The 19876-nt window shown below is 36.6% G+C and overlaps 1 protein-coding gene across 2 annotated transcripts in view; it reads right to left on the reverse strand.

The window, feature by feature from the left end:
• LOC135325000 (AP-3 complex subunit beta-1-like) overlaps positions 1–19876 on the reverse strand; it is a 150383-nt gene that overhangs the window by 109166 nt on the left and 21341 nt on the right. For both annotated transcript variants that reach the window (XM_064502274.1, XM_064502275.1), the window contains exons 4-6: positions 18306–18401; positions 16011–16171; positions 9453–9519 (exon numbers count right to left, since the gene is read on the reverse strand). In XM_064502274.1, the coding sequence (XP_064358344.1) occupies positions 9453–9519; positions 16011–16171; positions 18306–18401 (324 nt within the window). The remainder of the gene's footprint in view (positions 1–9452; positions 9520–16010; positions 16172–18305; positions 18402–19876) is intronic.

Below are 19876 nucleotides of genomic sequence, written 5' to 3' on the forward strand. Positions count from 1 at the left end.
GTATGCACCCAACATTACAATTGAAAGAAAACAGCTCAGAATATAGTCTTGCTATTATGCTAAACAAGTTTCAGGCTCTGTGGGGATTTTATAAATTACCAATAAGAATAAACGTGAAGTTGCATTTATTGTCTCTGGCCCCATCCACATACTGGTACCTGCTGGTCCCAGCAAGTATACAATTCATTCCAGGGAGCAAAGATTTTAGAGAGCTAAATAAAACACACTTTACAACCTGAAGTAATTTCCTATTTTTTTGCTGTATCACTAAAAAAAAAAAAAAAAAAAAAAAAAAAAAAAAAAGAAGTCTTTCTTAATTTTTGTTGCACTAATATTTCTTCTTAGCAACCACCTGCCCTAAGTTATTATGTAATTTAAAACTGTTCTCAGTTGATGTTTAGGTGTGGAATCTGACTGGTCCAAAGCACAGCAGAACAGAGTGGCTAACTCCTGGCAAATCTCTCTCAGTCCTGAGCAGGTATCCAGTTAGGCCAGACAAGCTGAGGAGGGAGGAGAAGCGAGCAAAGAGTTTCACATTAGAACTCACAAGAGGCAAAGCAATTTCATCAGGATGCAAAACTCAGAACTACAGTTCAGGCCAGCTTGCAGAGGACAGTCTAGTGGACCGCGTTTTAGAAGAAAGGGATGAACACTTTGAGACCACAGAGACTTGCGTTCTCACAGTCCCATAGACTTTGTTATAGATATCCCATAACTACACACTACAAGATGGTGTAAGCTCATTTGACAGGTTTTACACGTAAGGGAAGAAGGTGAGAGGGAGAGAGTGGGAGAGAAAGGAGGAGAGAGAGGGTGAGAGAGACATAAACACAGAGATTGATTTATGATCATAAAAGCAGTCTCAGCCTAATATTTAAAAATATCCACTTAGGCTCAAAGATGAAGGACAATACAGATGCTGGTATCCAACTGTAGTTCTGGAGTGGATACCTTTGTCTTCTAGTGCTACTAGTATTGTACATATTATGTTGTATTTTTTCTTTATTTAGATAGGATTGGCTTGAAAGCAGACATAATAGAATACATTTAACACTAATTCAGACTTCTTCTAAAACTGAGAACATTTTCCACAAAATGGATACCTAAAATATATTCCTAAAACAATTTCAACTGAGCTGACTCACTAAAAGGCTGAGCAAATATTAATTCTCTCTTTCTCAGAGAACAAGGAGTATTTCATACTCAGCAATTGCTCTCTACCCAACCTGCAAAACTATAGACTCAACAGCCCCTTCGCAATTCACAGGGGGTGAGAAAGTTTAAGAATTTATGCTGGAACACAGAGGTGATGTAAAGCTAGTCTGTGCCTTGTTTCTGCACCAGAGCTGGAGCAACAACAATGAACAGAAGACCGTCTGAATCATCTCACAAGAACAGCACTGGCTTTTTAAAAGTTCAAATACTATACGTAAAACACAGCTTTATACAAAGAATTTCAGTCATAGAGAAATACAAGAATATTGAATGCTTCAGTTACATCTATCAATTCACATCAGTCAGCTACTCAGGTTTACAATGAGAATGCTGACACTTGGGATTGACAGATCCAAAACCAAACACTTAAAAGATATTAATAGTAACTCGAACATATACCACAAACTGCAAGAGGTACACTGGATGATCAAGACTTTTATTCCTGTGGTAAGAACCTAGTTTTGTGAATTATTCAGGAATTGCCATATATCACCATACAGCTTAAGATCAGGAATTGCCATATATCACCATACAGCTTAAGATCACATCCCTATCCCCATTACTGCATTTTCCAAAATTAAGCTTTTCATTTTAAGGGAAGAAAATGGGGGAATATAGAACAGATACAAAGTGCACTGGTAATAAAAGGATCTCTCTCAGAAAATTTCCTCATGCTTTCTTAATACAAGATTATTTTCTAGTTGACACTGTTTCCCCTATAGTACGCTCCTACTATACATCTAAACATCAGAAGAACAGCTAATAATCTTTGTTTATTAAATGCTCAACATTCCATAAAAATATTTAGAATTAGAACAAAATGATCCAATCAGAATATAAAACCAAAAAATATTGGTTTCCAAAAAACAGTCAGTTAATTTCCATCTCACTGTGTCAATAGTAGCTTTTTGTATAAGGAGAAAATATAAATCACTCCAACAAAACTAGCAATGAGCTCATCAAATTCAAATGCTGCTTTCCATTTATGTATTTTTTATATTAAAGCAATAAACATGGTTCATTTGTCTTCCACTGGTTACCACGTTTTTCTGTGCTGTTGCTATGAACTTCAGCCATTAGCTGTGCTCCAAGGTAAACTACATGAACCATCAAGAAAAGTGACACCCAATCTATGGAGTTCATATTTTCTCCAGATTATCTATGCTAGTTGACAAGCTGGTAATGAAAAAAATCACACTAAGCAAATGGTTCCTCTAATAACAATAAATTTTCTATAAAATTATGAAGGGTACAAAACGTTTCCTTGCATCTATTTTGTCATGAATTCTAATTAACGCTGCAAAAACCTGAGAGTGCTGGGTCATCACAAGAAGTGCATTGAGGTTTGATTGATAATATAGTGCAAGTTGGCCTATGCTGCAGAGATTCCTCTCTCTTAAATTAATAGCCATCCCACCTGCCCTAATAATACAGCCCAAATGATATTCCCCTTCTTATTTCAATTTTCTGAAAGGAAGGAAACTGGAAAAGATCAGTCATTTATCTTCTAATAGCTGGATAATAGATCTATCACAATAAAACATCTGCACAGACTTAGTGATTTTTTTCACAAAAGTGAAGCTTTTACCAACATTAAAATCAATAAGTTATGAAAACACTGACTTAGCCGCACATTTCAGTTCTACACAAAAACATTAACTTACTAACAGAAGCCTACCGCTGAAAAGTAAACAGCCCAGCTTTCTTTTCCCATAATCCCCAAAGGCACTGATTTAGTTTAAAAGATCAAGACTCTCATTGCAAAGCCATCACCAACTCCTAGGATCATTTTTTAATGTTAGAGGTCTGACTTCCCAAGAATCTGTGCTTCATCTAGTAACCATGCAGTCTGTAAAACCAATCTCAATACTCACTCATTTGTATAAAGCCTTTTTAACTCCAAAATGGAATTCATACTGTTACTGATTTGCATTATATTTAGGAGTAAATTTAGGTACATTTCAGAGTAAGTTTTCACATCGGAAATATTAAGAGTAGTTTAATGGCATTAAAATATTCTCATTAATGGGGAAAATATTTAAGCAGAGGCTAAAGGAAAATTTAACCTTTGGAAAAGACTGCATAAATCTTAAGCAGCAAAAAGTAAATGCCATGCAATAACTCAATTCACTATCAAGTCTCCACCCCAAATATGCCTCCGTCCCATCCAATATTTCTTCACAAGTTTCTGGGGACATGACATCAGGAATATATACTTGGGAATTGATAAGCATCTGCAATTCTGACTAACATGTTCTGAAATTTCTCTAACATTCTTCTTTCTTAGAAGAGTTCAAAAGTAGTACTGCATTTCATAACACTACATGGTCCCAGAAAAAGGGCTAGAATAGCAACAACTTAGGATATACTGCAAAATTTATGGGGACATTTACTAACTCCCTTCGTGGTGAGGAAAAGAATAAACTCATAAATATATACACTACATGATATAAGATTTTCACACAAGTATCATAAACCTTCCTTGTGTCTAATAGGTATTTGTTCAAGCAAAACAAGATCGGCTCAGAGCTAAAGACAATGGAAAATAGCAACAAAATTGGACATTAAATACGCCCAACATCCATATGCAAATCATATCAAATTACAACGTTAAAGTAAAAAAATAAAATAAAATAATAACAGAAATTTATACATTTATCAAGCCGTTTCATAGGATAAGCAGCTCCTCTGGAGATAAACACAAAACACTGATATATTACATCCTTGGTTTTAAAATTTGGTTACCTAATTTTTTTTTTTTTTTAATAAAAGGAAGCTAGAAGGGGAGGAAAAAAAGAAAATCGTTCAGCATTTGGATTGGAGTAAGGTATGTCATGTAAACTCATTGCCAAAAGGAAAAAAAATGCAGTAGAATGTTTGTTTCAAAAACAAAAACCTGGGATAAATCTACATAAAATATTTATCCTTTTCTGCATTCCCAACTCTCATATAAATAAAACCTATAACAGCATGCAACTCCTGACAGTTTATGACAAAGACAGCATATTAAGTTTGTATTTTAACATGTATTTATTTTCCTAGTACAAATAATCTCACTAAAATGTTTATATAAGGACCCTGAATTTAATACATGTAATGGCAACAAGTGAAGACAAATATTCAGTTTCTTTTATATAACTTCTATAAATGGAAATAAAACTTTCCAATCTTTTATTTATGTAAGCTTTTTGAATTATAAATCATAAGTGCATTTTTTTCTTTTCTAATCTAATGCAAACAATAAAGCATTAACGTAATAAAATAAGAACATGCAAACCAACAACTTAAGTATTTTTGCTTGTTTTGGTAATTCAAACGTATCCTGTAATGCAACCATAATATGCAGTAGTTGTATTACAAGTACACAAGTTAAACCGACAACCAAGGTAAGAACAGCTAAACTAAGTCTAACTCACTGCACAATATATGCATTTACAGATTTAAATGTTTTTTGTCCTAAAAATATTCCATTATGTAAGAGTTACTAATCTCAGTCTCAATACTGCAAATGTGTTTGTAAAAAACAGATATACTAAGTAACCATTATACAAGTAAGTCAGCTGAAATCAAAGGATCACAGTTACATTCTCATCAAAAAGAATTATCATGCATCAACAAAGAAACAGTCTTTCAACATACAACCTTAAAATTACTGTAATACCCTCAGGAAAACATAATATAATATTTCCAAAATCATATTTAAAGCAAGACTCAAAGTGTCTTTGTTAAACACTGATATTCCTTGAAGTTTTCCAATTTAAAAACAAAATACTGAGACTGAAACCTCATAAAGCAAAAAAAAAAAAAAACAACTACAGACCTCTACTCTGTCTTTTTTTTTTTTTTAGTTGCAGCTTTAGATGCTCAAATTTAGACTCTGGGATACTTTAGCTTGGACCAGCGAATGCAAGTCAGAAGTTTTTTTTTTACTTCCAGGTTCAGACAACACACAAGATTCCTTTTCAATACTGACATGGAAAACTTATTTTTTAAAAAAATGCTATACGGTTATGCATACAGGTATGATTAATGTACTTGTTTTTTATTATTGTTTTGCATAATGACAGTGGTAAAATACACAGGCTACAAATAGAATGTAATTCTACAGTCCTACACAGTATGACAAAATGCAGCTTCAGCAACAAATCCTTCCTCAAACACCATACGCTAAAGCTAGAAGATCAAGCTTGTAAAGTGAATGGGGGAAAAAATAAAAATAAAAAATTAAAGGGAGAAGTGATAGAGAAAACAAGTGCCTTCCCCTCCTTTCCCCCCCAAATTAATTTACTCTAAAATACCTTCCTTTCTACATATAGTCATCTCATTTGCTCAATTATCTAGAATTACTAGAAAAACAAAAGGAGCAGGCATTCAGTCCAACTTATCTGCTTACCTAAGTCTGTGGTACTTTTTGTATAAAGCAAAGGCACAAGCCTAATTAGAACTTCTGAAGTCACTATAATGCAAATATTTGGAAATATCTAATCTGTTCAAAAATTAAACACACTGGCACAGAATCACAGTTTTGTTGGTACACTGTAACTCACAGCCAGTCTTGAGGGTATGTTAACAAGGGTTTGCTCTTGATACTTTTTGCATCTTAGATTAACCGAGATCTTGGCTTTTAATTGAGTCTTTGTGTGAAGTAACCTAAGGAGTAGAGTGATCTTTCATTTATCTGACTGGAAATTTTAATGAAATCTGGATTAAGGTTGGAGCTTATCTCATTTTAAGTTTTGCTTACCTCAGCTTATATTAAAATTTACTACTGATTTAAACCTAACGAATGAACATATTTGGCACAGTCTGATAAACTGGCTTCATTTTACTTTAGTAAAATTCCCATCCAGACAGCTGCTTGCTATTTCAAATGTAAAATGACTCCCACTAATTTAAATACATTGTGCCTTTTCTATGCAACATAAATTGCATTGATAATCCACAACAGTATGTTCTCTTTAAAAAAGTTCTACTTTGCACAAATTTAGAAGCATCGCTGTTTAGTAGCTATTTCCTGTCATTTTAATGTAGAGATTTTGTGAATAAGTTTCAAAGATCCTACCTGAGGTCAAAAGGTTATAGAAAAGAAACAAACGGTGTAAAAAAATTATTTATTAAACTGAATGCTCAAACATCATTTGAGCAACAAAACATTCTCAACTGTTACATAAATCACTAATGTTAATAATTACACTCCCCCAGAAATCATATTTAAAACAAATGGAGTAAGCTCAAACAAAAAATCCTATGTTGGAGTTCCCCTTTCCTCCCCCCCAGTATTATATACAATGCATTGACTGTGGCTTGTTCAAGGTTTATCGGCCCCTAAAGTACAGGGAAATACCAAAACTAACCTGATATTTCCATGGAAAAAAAAGGTAGAGGATCATTGATGTTCAGTAACCCTTTTTAAAAAGTCACTAAGATCCTCCTACTCTTGTGAAGGGACTATTTAATGAAAATACCACCAATTTCCAAACTCATTCATCTGCTGACATTGGATTAAGACAATCAAACACTAGCCATCTACTGGAAAAGCAGGAGTTGACAGGTAATGTTGATAAAAAGAAACAGCTTCTGTGCACTTGATCTGCAAGAATCCAAAGATTAGTGTTGAGTAAATATATGGCCCAGGCTCCACATAATCACCTTACAAATTTCAGGGTGCCTCACTGTCAAACAGGCAACAGAAACTGCAAAAACTTGAGAAATACCATTATTCAAAGAGGTATTTCAAATAGATGTTCAGACAGGACTTCACATGCTGTCGTTCTACAGCTCGGGACCCCTTCCTAGAACTCCTGTGAAGACAACTGACAGCTTTCCTCACGAAGACTGCAAAACGTTTCCCAAAAGCTTTTGTCTTCTCCGTATGCAGGAGTAGCTTTGTCTTCCCCCCCTATATAAAGTGTAAGTGTCCAAGTGTATGAAATTTAGTTTCCCTTGGAAATTATAAGAAGTGGTACAAATTGATAAAAATTTCAAGAGGAATTTGAACAAGACTTAAAACTAGCCTACATGACCTGTATATAAGGAACAATCCCCACAAGCAGCTGCATCTCTTCTACTTTTATGAGCTATGCAGTAGCTGAAAATGACAAACTGTTTCCTACACTATGAGCAGACTGCTATGTTCCCTAGAGGCAGAGAGTAGGAGCTTATTCGAACTGGAGCTATCTGGTAATAAAACACTTTTTTGCACTCTAGGCTTTCTGTTAGTAAATTTGGAGACTTTGGGGGAACATCCAGTGAAGCATGGCAAAAGAAGACCACTTGAACTGAAGCTTTTCCATGCTCAGCTGGTCTTCCCAAAGACAAACTATCAATGATTAAACAAACATGGGTCCATTTTAGATCATGACAAGCTGCAGATCTTGGGGTGAAAGAGCACATATTAATAATACTTGCTTTGAATTCAGAGAATCCTGGAAACAAACTGTATTGTTCCCTTCTGGAGTAATAACTGCTTCTTGAAAAAGTAAAACTCCTGAAGCTGAGATGTCTCAGCCCAGGCTGGAACCAGGCCTTACTAGGGTACAGACCAAGAGGAATCAGAGGAAAGAAAAAGCTGCAACAGTTAATATATTATGTCTCCAAGGAGGCTTTTCTGAAGGGGTCCAGGAAACCTGATTCTACACCATCATTCTTAGCTTCTTGAATGTGTTTGGGGAAATAGAAAAGAAATAGCATAACCTTAGCTATTGCTCCAACTTCACAGTCTTCATAAATATCGTGTCCTGTGTCCATTATTCAGTGGCACAGGGGCACCAGAATCGTAACATTTACTAAGCAATGAGCATTAAGCTTGTAAGCATCTCCAAGCACTGAGAGTAGTGTGCTGGGAAAAGGAAGACCTATATCTACTGTATACACTTTTCTCCATAACTTTTTGTTAAAGCATATGACAGATTATCCAACAACTAATCATTTATACCAAGCAATAAAGACTAGAGAACAGAGCAAAAATGCAGGGATTTCATTTTCCTGCCATCAGCAATGGAAAGAAACAGAGATGGCCTCTCTGTCCGTTATGCCTGTGCAGGTATAAAGAATTGAATCTCACATTCACAGATTGCATGCACACCAAGAGCATGAACCACAGAAAGAAAATACACAAAGAACCACTGGGGGGCAACTCCACAGAAGTATAAAGGTCTCTGACAAATGAACACAGGTCAAGCATGGATGCAGTCAGGAGAACTAACTAACTGATTTACTGTCTGCTGAGCCATTAAGCTCTGACACTCTCCTTCAGCAGCCCTTCAGTGGAAGCTGCTAGATGTCTATTAGGGAACAACACCACTTATTTACTGGACACCTGGACTCTACTAGAACAACAGAAGATATATTCCCGTATGTTATAAAGAAACACTGGGCCAATAGTAAATGAATCAATGCACCATTTGATACCTAGTAATACTGCCATTTAATCAAAAGGCACTACATTCACTGAATTAGTCACTTAAACAAGAACATGAGAAATGTTTTAATTCACAACTCTGTTTTCTATCTGAAGTCTTTGACTCATTGCCCAATTACCTTTTTGACTTGAAACTTGCTCAGAGTGGATACAGAAAGAAAAATATTTGATTGTGCATTCCTGACCATTGTGAGACATCTGAGAGTTCATATGAATTTATAGAAATCCTGTTTCTGTATTAGGCAGGCAAAACATAATAGGAGTATTACCTCTACAGTAATTAGGTAAAACTAATGTGCAATGACAATCCTACCAGGGTGGAAGCAAGAAAATTTGCAAGAAGAAACAAGTGCATGCACTGCAAGTATCATGGTTAACAGTGATACACACTAAAAGGTCAACTGATGTCAACAACAATACTATGCATCGTACAGACGCAACTTATTCCTACAATATCATAAACAAATAAAAACAATCCAGCTATCTTCAATGAAAAGAATGTTTATATGAAGACACTCGTACACTGATTCATATCATCATAAAAATTTCAGTTTCAAAATTAAGTTTAAAAAAGCATACATAAGGAAAACATATTAACAAAACAGATTAAGAATAAAATCCTGTGACACAAGCAAAATTACCATTACTATTAGAGGAGATGATCAACATTACATCCATAGTAAAATGCACAGATACACTATGATAGCTCTATTTAGAGGCATATCAGGAAGGGTTAGGCAAGTGTATTATGTACTGCTGAATGACAGCCTGTAGTGTAACTCTTAAAAATTATAGTCTAGCAACATTTGTCACTTACCGTACTTCTATCCTTCAAAAGCTTTTCTATCACTTCAATTAACATTTCCTTTTGCTCTGGATCAAGACTAGAAGGAAAAAATAAAGGGCAATTTATGCACTTCTTTCAATAGTCCATTTACATATTTGGTCAGATACACCAGATATTAAAAGAGGCTAGCTTTGTGGACCTCTAGGCACAAGCTGGAAACCAAGAGTGCTGAAGAAGCCACTTTCAGTAAAATCAGGCATTCCAAATAATTGATAGTAAAAGAACTTCCCTGGATAAAAACTAATCATGAATTATAGAAATGAAGTAGCAAAAAAAGGTATAAAGATTATAAAACATGCATAACTAGTATAACAACAGTAAAAAAAAGAATCCTAATACTTAGACTCCTAAGAAAATTCTAAGATTTTAAGAAACATCAACAGGGGCCAACTCATCAGAAAAAAACCTTGCCTGAGCTTCAGATGTTAAGTCACAAGGATCTCGCTGCTTCCGTAGAAGGGAACTTCAGCAGGAAATAATTCAATAGTAAATGAATATCAGGCCAGAGCAGAAATGTACCTTTAGTATCTAATTATGGATAAAAAGCTGTAAGTACGGTATTTTATTAATGTTACCATTTTAGACAGAAGTGCTAGAATTCAGAGTTTAGAAAGTTGTATTCAAGTGTACCTATACCAAGTTGGTGTGTAAGTTGATGAAAATATACAGACTGGGGTCCTATATAAACAGTAAAGCCAGAATAAAAAAAAGTTACAATGATCCTTGTACTGTCCTTCTGCATATTCAAAAGGAGAGCAGAAAAAACTTTGCCAGAAGCATCCATTATTGTAAGACTTGCTTCTTAGCTTTCTTGTGTACCATACCAAAGACACAAGGAGTAGGTAAGGACCAACCTGCCATTCCAGTTGCTTCTTCATCATGGATCTATAGAGGATGGAAGAACCCAAAGCAAAGGCAGAAAAGACAAAAGATAGAGTACATTCAAAAAGCCATTTATACAGATAAGTAGTCTTACATCTTTGAAAACTCATTTTCAGTGTGGATACTATTACGGATAAGTAAAGAAATATTTGATCAATATTGTGCACTTCGATTTTAATAGGGAGTGATGAACTGCCGCAATGCACAGTACATCATTTCCAGCTGCAGACACAGAAAGTGAATATCTAGCTGAGTATTACTTTGTTAAAGCTCTGATACCTAGCAATACTAGAGCATGCTAAATGGATAACGTAAAACTTTGTTAGAAGCCACTACTTCTTTTCCTCTACTTCTGTTTTTGTCGAGAGTGTCATGGATCTTCTGCAGAGGACCAAAACCTTTAGAGGAAAAGTCAAAAGTCTAACATGCCTTACTTTAAATCTTCAAAATTGGTATAAAATTTAAAGAAAGAGATAGGTGAATAACTTCTTACTATCAATTTAAAAAAAAATACTAAGTAAAAATTTTGGACATGATCAAGAAAATCTTCAGTAACGGCTCTTATAAATGAATTCCCACTTCTCCATCTCCTCTCTGCTGATGTTTTAGATAAGAAAGGCAGCATTCTTGGAGAGAGAAAAAAAAGGCAGAACAGGCAAAAGAGCTCAGAGTGATCTGATCCCATTACGGTATCTGTTAGTAATAATATGGTATCTATCAACAGCAATGACCAGACTGTTAAAAAGTCCTCTTCCAAATTTTGCTGTGACTAAGTGCAAGGACACAGTAGAGCTCTCTATTGATAGACAGAAGATACTAATAGCTTTGAAGTGCACTCGAAGTGAAATAAGCAAGAGACCTGACATTTTCAATGATAAAATTACTCCAATGTACCTGGTAATGTTGATTGCATTGAGCACAAATGTTGTTCACACTATGCCTGAAATCTTTTCTGTTTGGCTATGTAAGCTTCATGCTGTTAGGATTGATTGAACCACTAATGAACAAGCTCTTTTAGGTCAGACATCCATCCAAACACCATGACACTGAACACAAGGAAGATTGGAGTATCGAACCTACATCAAGAAGTCTGACTGGAGCAGTAAGTGAACTACAGAACTATCAAACAGGTAGAGAAGTTATGGAAACCAGGAAGTAAATGGAGCATACAGACACTATTAGAATAACCTGTTACTTTTTCTTGCCCAAACTCTCTCAGAGGACAGGGTAATTGGACGTAGGGGAGTACATAAACTGTTGACTGATCTTCAAACCAAAAAATCCATTCCCTGCAGAATTCTGATTCTGAACATCTATAGAGTGAGTTTTCTGACATTTCTTGTTCATTACAAATAGGCCAAGAGATGACCTTGCCAACAGTATATGATTTTTATCACTGAATTGTGGAGCTACCAGTTGCAATCTCTGCTGAGATGTCTGCTGAGATTGCCAGTTAAAGATTCTTATTTGCAGGCAAGCCAGCTGTTCCTGACTGTGGACAGGTTAATTTGACAGACTCTTTCATCAGTTCTGAGTACTGCTGCTTCTTCACACAATCCAGAAAACTATACTTTTTCCCTCATTCCAGTGGTAAACCAATACCATGAGATACAAGTAAATTTTGAATGAATGACATAAGAGTTCACATGCTTTCTATAAGCAGTTCCCAAATCCTACTACCAAGGACACTATTGTTAAAAGTTATGGCTCCACTCCCAACTAATGATGAAGTATACGCTAGTCCAGGCAAGGTAGAGCTTGCAACTACAAGAGTTTGACAACTCCTGTTATGATGCCTAGGAGGTTTGTGTGAAGTGAGAACTCTTGTGAATGATGTACAGGCCCTCAAAACTATGAATGGTACCTTTATAGAACACTATTTTCATCAGCAAGGGAAAACAGACAGGAATTACTATGCAAGCCACATGCCCACTTTACTGTCAATCAGGAATTCATGGGAACTAGAAGGGAGTGTGGCTAGTTTCTCCAGACTGTGCTGCTGGAGATAAACTTTTTACCTTAGATATTTGCAAGAATGATTGCGAAATCTGGCCGCTGACATCACATAGGTATCCTGTGCTTATGTGAACCACAGATAGAGAAAAATAAAAGTTAGAGTCAAAGACACAATCATATCTGGATGATTGGATGAAACATGGATAAAAGGTCTTTTAAGAATTAAGCTAGATTTCAGCATCTTCCAATTTTGCACCAATCAGCTCTTTAGTTTGGACTAGTAAAATAAAACTTTGTCTATGATGAAGCAAAGAAATAGAATATGCATCAATTTAAATTAAGATTCCCTGGATTATCCTGTTGTCCACATACAGAAATACTGCTGTGCCTTGTTGGCACAGAGACTGTCATTACTGCCAAACTCTTCTAAATAGTTTTGCTATTATTAAAAGAAACAAACAAAAAAAAACATGAATAGAGAATAGTTCAGGCCAGAATTCTTGTGTGTGCTTGAAACACAGCAAGTCAACAGGAGAGGCTCTCAAGAGAATCCTTCACACTGAGCTGTGTTACCACCTACATGGCTATGAAACTTATGGGATACAGGGAAGAGCATTTTGAGATTGTACAAGACATTATGGGATGTTTAGAGGAGGAACTAAAGGCAGGGAAAGGGAGGGATCAGGGTGGTTTAGGGAGGAGTAAGCATGGGGAAACAGAGGGATAAGGGGCTAAAGTAGCCATTCAAGCGTAAACATGTTGCTGGTCAGTACGCTTGCCTGACCTTGCCCTGCACCTGATCACTGCAGTCTGTCCTGTCTTCATATTAAACACAATTTCTAACTATTCTCCTGGGTGTGGGGGCCTCTGTTCTGTGTGCACAAAGGTTTAAGTGCCAGCAACTGGAGTCAGACCAAGGCTGTGAGGACCCATGTGCCTGTGGTGCCAGCAGCCAGAACGAGTGAAAGTACATATGCCAGCATGTGTTCGCTAGTGAATATCAAGCCAGACTAGCTGACTTGTGAGCCAGGCATTGAAGCAGCGATAGGTCTGGGCTGGATATGTGTCTGTGTTTCTGAATGAGACAAGAGGGGAGGCGGGGGTAGCTACTGGAGAGACTGAGGACCTGGGCCAAGGACTGGGGAGACTAAGGTCTGGGACTCAACACACAGGGGAGACCTGTTTTTGTGTGTGTGTGTGTGTACGTGTGTGTACGTGTGTGTGTGTGTACGTGTGTGTACGTGTGTGTGTGTGTACGTGTGTGTACGTGTGTGTGTGTGTACGTGTGTGTACGTGTGTGTGTGTGTACGTGTGTGTACGTGTGTGTACGTGTGTGTACGTGTGTGTGTGTGCACGTGTGTTGCTGTGTGGGAGGCAACTGGCTAGTCTAAGTGTCTAAGTCCAGTTACTGGAGGGATCCACAGCGTGCTTATGGCTGTGTGCAAGAAAGGTCTATACCAGCAGCTGGAGTGGGGCTGCCGGCCTTGGAAGTTCACAAGTCGAGGTGCCAGCAGCTAGGGGAAGAGTGGATCCAGGGCCAGTTACTGTATAGACCAAGTGTCTAGGCCAGTGACTGGGGGATCCATAGTGTGTTTAGGGTGGCAGGATAGGGGGAGGGAAGGGAGCCTGCATATGTGTCTGTGAGTGAGGCGGTCTGTATCAGCAACTGGAGTGTGACTGTGCGCCTAGGGGACTCGTATGAGCAGGTGCCACCAAACAGGGAGATTGAGGATCCAGGGCCAGTTACTGGGGAACCCATATTGTATGTATGTACATATTTCCCACTAAAGGGCTATAGGGCTATAGGCAAAAGAAAGGGGAAATTAGTAGCAGGATGAATGCCCTTCTCTGAGTTGGAAAGGTACAGGTGCTATTGTCTCCAGCTGAGTAAGCTGCTACCCACCTCTGCCATGGCAAGAATTTCTGAAGAGGGAAGAGGAAGATGAGTAGGAATTGCATAGATGAAGTTTCTACTAGTTTATATTCATGTGTCCAGCTGGACTATATACCTTCAGGATGAAAGCTACGGAAGCTAAACAGAAATTTTGGATTCTCCAAATACCCTTCAAAATAGTTGCTACACAGATGATAATAATTGGGATATTAAAAGCAAAAGGTAGTATACAAGTTTCTCTTTTGTACCTGTTTATACTTTGTGTTACTCTCTTCAGACACAAACTCCCTACAATAATATAAACAAACATACCTGTTACATATATTGTAAGTGAATGTTGACACACCACACAGTTTTTAAGTTTTCATAGAGTATAAGCAGCTCTCTTCCTCTTTAAAAGCAAGAAACAAAATGGGAAAAAACAAAAGCCATGAGCAGTCCCTAACGTTATGAAATATGAACTATGCTGACGATATACATAATAAATAGGAAGACTATTAAGGCAAATAAGTAATCTGCAGGTTGCATCAAGCACAAAGTGCTACCTTGAACCTATCTGTTCAGAAAAAGGAAAGCAGAAGAGAAGGCCAGCAAAAGTATCTTTAGAATACTTCAGTAAAAGGGCATTTGGTCCTTGCACTTGCAGGGTTTAAATGCAGTGCAGCCACTAAGATATACTAAACTAGGGAGAAATCACATAATCAGTCTTACAATTCACTTCAGTTGAAGAAATTGAACTCAAACTAAACCAACTCAGGGTCTACTACTAAGCTAAGAATCCAGTCCATCATTTCCAAGTCTTCACTTTCCTAGCCACTTTAATCTAACATAAACATAGGCCATTGCCAAAAATGCCAATCCTCTCCATACCTTTCCTCTTAGCAGCTTGCTTTTTCCACTTTGTATATTTTGTGCCAGTTACAGCATAGTTTGGCCATATCACTTGCTACTGAAGAGAAGGCAAAAAAAAAAAAAAAAAAACCCACAACCCTTGAAACCTTTATTTATTACCCTTGTACTAATTTGCCCAATAGCTACTACAATGGACACCCTCTCCCCTCCCCAAACTGGGACACTACCTCCACAGCTCTAGCAAACAACAGAATATTCTGAAGCGTTTTGAAATTTATTCTCACATTAAGGTGGATCCAACTCTCAAACAAAGATTTTAACCTTTTTTTCCCCCCCCAGATACTTTTCTGAAATTTAAGATGTATAACAGGTGTCATAACTATACCAAAACTGTATCGACTATATCAAAATGCTACAATTATTAATCAAAGCATTTCTATCTTACAACAATATTACAACAATACAATGGAAAGCAAAGGAGGACAGAGAATGCGATGCTTACCACATAGTAAAGAATCATATTCAAAAAGAACAGAACAGTAATTACAGGAAGACACTATAAACAGACAGTAATGATTGAAAAAAAATTTCAAAATACTCTGTCTCCATTTCACATGAGTAGAAGACAATAGATATTCTTGATCTCAACTGCTGGCAAAAAGCATATGAAAACATTTACTGTAGTAATTGAGGAAGAAAATAATTCCAAAGTATCTGAATTCTCACTAAATCAATTGGGTGACTGAATGTCTACATATTCTCTATACTTTTTCAGAAATAGATCAGAGATATATATGTGTATAAATGTGTGTGTATGTATATCATATATATGTAAAAATACATATACACACACCCCTTAATTTGTCTTACTTTGTGTTATTAAACAAAGCCCAAAGCCTCATGAGTTTTAAAATTGCTTTTCAACACACATGAGAATTACTTACCTGTATAGTTTTTGGATTGCATGGGCTGCATTCTTCCTCACATAAGGGGATAAATCAGAAGAAGCTTCCTTAATAGCAAGCATCATAATAGGAACAATAATTGGCACACGGATACTGGATAAAACTCTTAAAGCACTTGCACGGATTAACTGATTAGGATCCTAAAAAATGGGAGGGAAGGGGAGGAAAGAAAAAAAGAGAGTGTGGAAATGCATCATTAAATCCTCTATAGTGTTTACGCTAATTAGAGAGAGCACATTAAACCACCTTTTTCCCCTTTTATACTATCAGTCAAGCTTTCAGCTTAAGGCCACATGGATATGAAAACGTGCCAAACTTCACACAATAAAGTTTCATCAATGGGGTCGGGGACAGGGGAGGGGTGGAGAAGAAGCAAACATGAAAATCTGACAAAGGAAAGCATTAACATAGCGCACTTATCCAAGCAAATTATGAAAATGATGGACTAAAAACTAATATTTTATTTAATGATTTCTGCATTTAATATTTTCTGCAATCCAAGTGGAATTCAGGTATTCTGAAAGACACACCTGGCTCAATTTTTTTACTTAAATATATCAATTAGCAGATGCATAACTATACATCCATGTTGCTCTTTACTGCAAAAGATAATCTGAAGCTGGTAACAAAATAGGTTTTGTTAAGAACATGTAAAATTTTTAAGCTTAATGTTTTGAGACTCTCCTCTTCTTCCTACCTTTCTTTCTTTGCTCCCAGTTCTCTGTCACGCTTTATAATGTAAGGTTAGCTTGGAGATCCAACAATAGCACAAAACATCCACACTTGGAGGTACCATTATGCAAAACATTAATCATGGGCTTGGGACACGTTGTGGGGAGAAGAAAAAACCCACAGTGCTTAATCAAGCACTAAATCCACTAGAACCCAGAAAACTGAAGTTGTGGCTGCATTAATTCAGCATGCTACCTGTCAGAAGGGCACTGTTCAAAGAACATTTCTATCAAGGCCTGAGAGTTGGCAACACAGGTTTTTGGACTGTTATTACTTAATGACCAATTTACATAAGTTCTCAAAATTCCTAATTTATAGCAACTTCCAGGCAGCAAGTACCTGGATGGTGAAACCACTTAATTTGACTGTATTTTTGGAAAACAGTCTTGTGTTCATCAGTGTTGCCGAAGCTCATCTCCAAACACACAAGTTTAAAAATACTAGCAAGTTCATTGCAGGGGGTATTCCCACAAATAACAAAGCCCAGAGCTATATTATTCCTTACAAAGCTGGAAGCACAATGGTACAAAAATAAATAGAACGAATTACATTTGGTTATCTTTTATGGTTAGCTTAATAAATTTCCTTAGTTGCTCCAAAATCTTACCAAGCTTAGATCCTGCCTCCTTGCTGCATCACCACTTCCGAGTTACTCACAGCAACAACTTTGAGTTATCCCCTTTCCTTCTGTTCCTATCCATAGCTTCTTAAAAGTTATACCAAAGACATGCTCCCTGTACACAGATCTCATTAAAAAGTTCAGTTGAATTTTAGCTTTTCGTGGCAGTCACAGATGATAAACACGTAGTACATATGACATTGGAATAAAAGGGAGAAGGAAAGAGGCAGAATGTGGGATGCTCCTAGTGTTGCACAGCTGGTGCTCTGACTTGCAACACACTTTCTGACAAGAGATAAGGTCTGGATCAGTGATGCGACAGAAATTAATTACAAACCTAGAGTAGCCTTACAAGGTTCAGGAGAAAAGAAAACTTTTTTTTATTTTAAAAAACTGGCCAAACTTAAGGGTAGAGAATTAATAAATCTTTCTAACACTCCACAATCACACTTCAAAGGCAATCAGCTTTTGTGCTCTAATCCCATTCCCCATGAATCTGAAAAGAAAGAACAAAAAATGCTATTTCTTTGGTACTTTTTATTAAAAGTAATATGCACTACACATTGAACACTTTAATGGGGGTATCACAGTTTTCCTTATGTTCCATCTCTGTTACACATAAGCATGTTTTACACAAACTAGAAGAAACACAACTGGCTGAGGGTAATAACTAGGTCTCCATCCTACATACACCAATCAGCTGCATTACTTTAGTGCAATAGCTCTACTTCAAGCAGGCTTAGCTGCTTCATGGGGTTTGAGGCAGTGCAAAAAACTCTGTGCAAATGATATAACTTGAGACTGCTTTACCAGATGCAGATACCTATATGCTTTAGCTTACCAAACTACACTTGCACAGATCTTTTCATTTTTGTGATATCACCTCAGAATTCTCCATGAAATGCCAATTAAAAGGTACTCACCTTTAAAGCACGCTGAAAAGTACTGATGGACAACAATGCCAGATCTTGCTGTTCTTCTGCGTAACGCATCAAATAAACATATACAAGCTTTTTTATCTGAAAACAAGAACACAGAAAACATCAGAAAGTTTTCTTATTCCATAAAACTGAGCTCTAGATTGCACATTTTTATCAATATTTTATTCTTTGAAGGAATAAAAGAATTAATACATCACTGGAATAGTCACATGCTTGATAATATCAAAAGGGACTTCTCAAATGTCTTACGACTTACTGTAAATCTTTTAATAAAAATACCAAGATGCTGCAAAATTACCTAATTAAGGATACAGTCAGATGAAGACTAATAATACAGAGTACTGCTTTGTATTAGATACTAGTAAATAGAGACTTGAATGATCTAAGAATGGCAACTGACCACCTGAGCAATCCTAATCCATTCTTAACAAAAATAACATAGATTAGGCTAAACTGCAATTGCCAAGGATTTCAGCAGGCCCATTTTACTTTACTCTGAAACTCAAAGTCAGTTTAACACATCTGAAAGGGAATATAACTTCCAGCTGAAGGGCAGTAATTTACACTATTTAAATTTAATTAAAAGAGCACTTCTGTCTATATCTTGTACAAAAGCAAAGGGTATTAGATACACCTTTGCCTGATTACAAGCATTCAAAAGATGTAGTCATTCATAAGCTTATTACAAAGGATGCAACGTTCAAAGATTAAGAAAACCTCAATATGATTTGGGGGAGGGGAATTTTCAATTTAATTCATTTTACCCCCTCACGGCCACTGTGCGTCAAGCAAGCATTGAACACATTTTTTACATTTGAGTTGTAAACTGACTATTGGGGTTTATAATGGAAACTCTGAAAGACCCTCAACTACAGCTGTGCTATAATTACCGTCACTATCAGAAGATGTATCTTTGTGCCAGTTCTGGCAAAAAGCATAGTATTAAATCACAGAAGGTTACACCACCCTAAATTATTTGTTGTTCAGCTATAGACAAACAGCAATCAACATTGACCACAAGAGGCCTATGCACTGAATGACTGCAGGTGTGCAAAGAAAGCCTCCTTTCCTTGAAACCACTCTGCAACTAGAAATGGAAGCACTTAGGGTTTCGTGACTACACTGTTCTTTTATCATTTACCTTCATTCAATGTTAAAATGCTCCTTTCTATAAAACTAATCATAACAGGGGCACATTAGGCTTGAGGAACACAGGCAGATCTGTTTAATTAGTTTATCAATATAAGCACATCAAACTCCATGAGTTATTGACCAAGACTTATTTTTGTTCTATACCACCAATTGCTTATTAGGTCACTTTTTGTATCCTTACCATCCAATGACATGATGCACATAATCAAGTTGAGGGCAGCATGTACTTATAAAAATAAAAATCACAAGGCACTTCTGTAAACAATAAGATGCCCTTTGCTTCTCTTAAGGCAAATGAACATGTTCTACCGCTTCTTCACCTCCATTTCCCTCTATCAGGGCATTAAACATGGTTAAAAGAAAACAGCAACCATTTCTGGGCAGGAAAGTCACTTAGATAA

The sequence above is a fragment of the Dromaius novaehollandiae genome, chromosome Z (assembly GCF_036370855.1).
Source record: "Dromaius novaehollandiae isolate bDroNov1 chromosome Z, bDroNov1.hap1, whole genome shotgun sequence".
Classification (NCBI taxonomy): Eukaryota; Metazoa; Chordata; class Aves; order Casuariiformes; family Dromaiidae; genus Dromaius; species Dromaius novaehollandiae.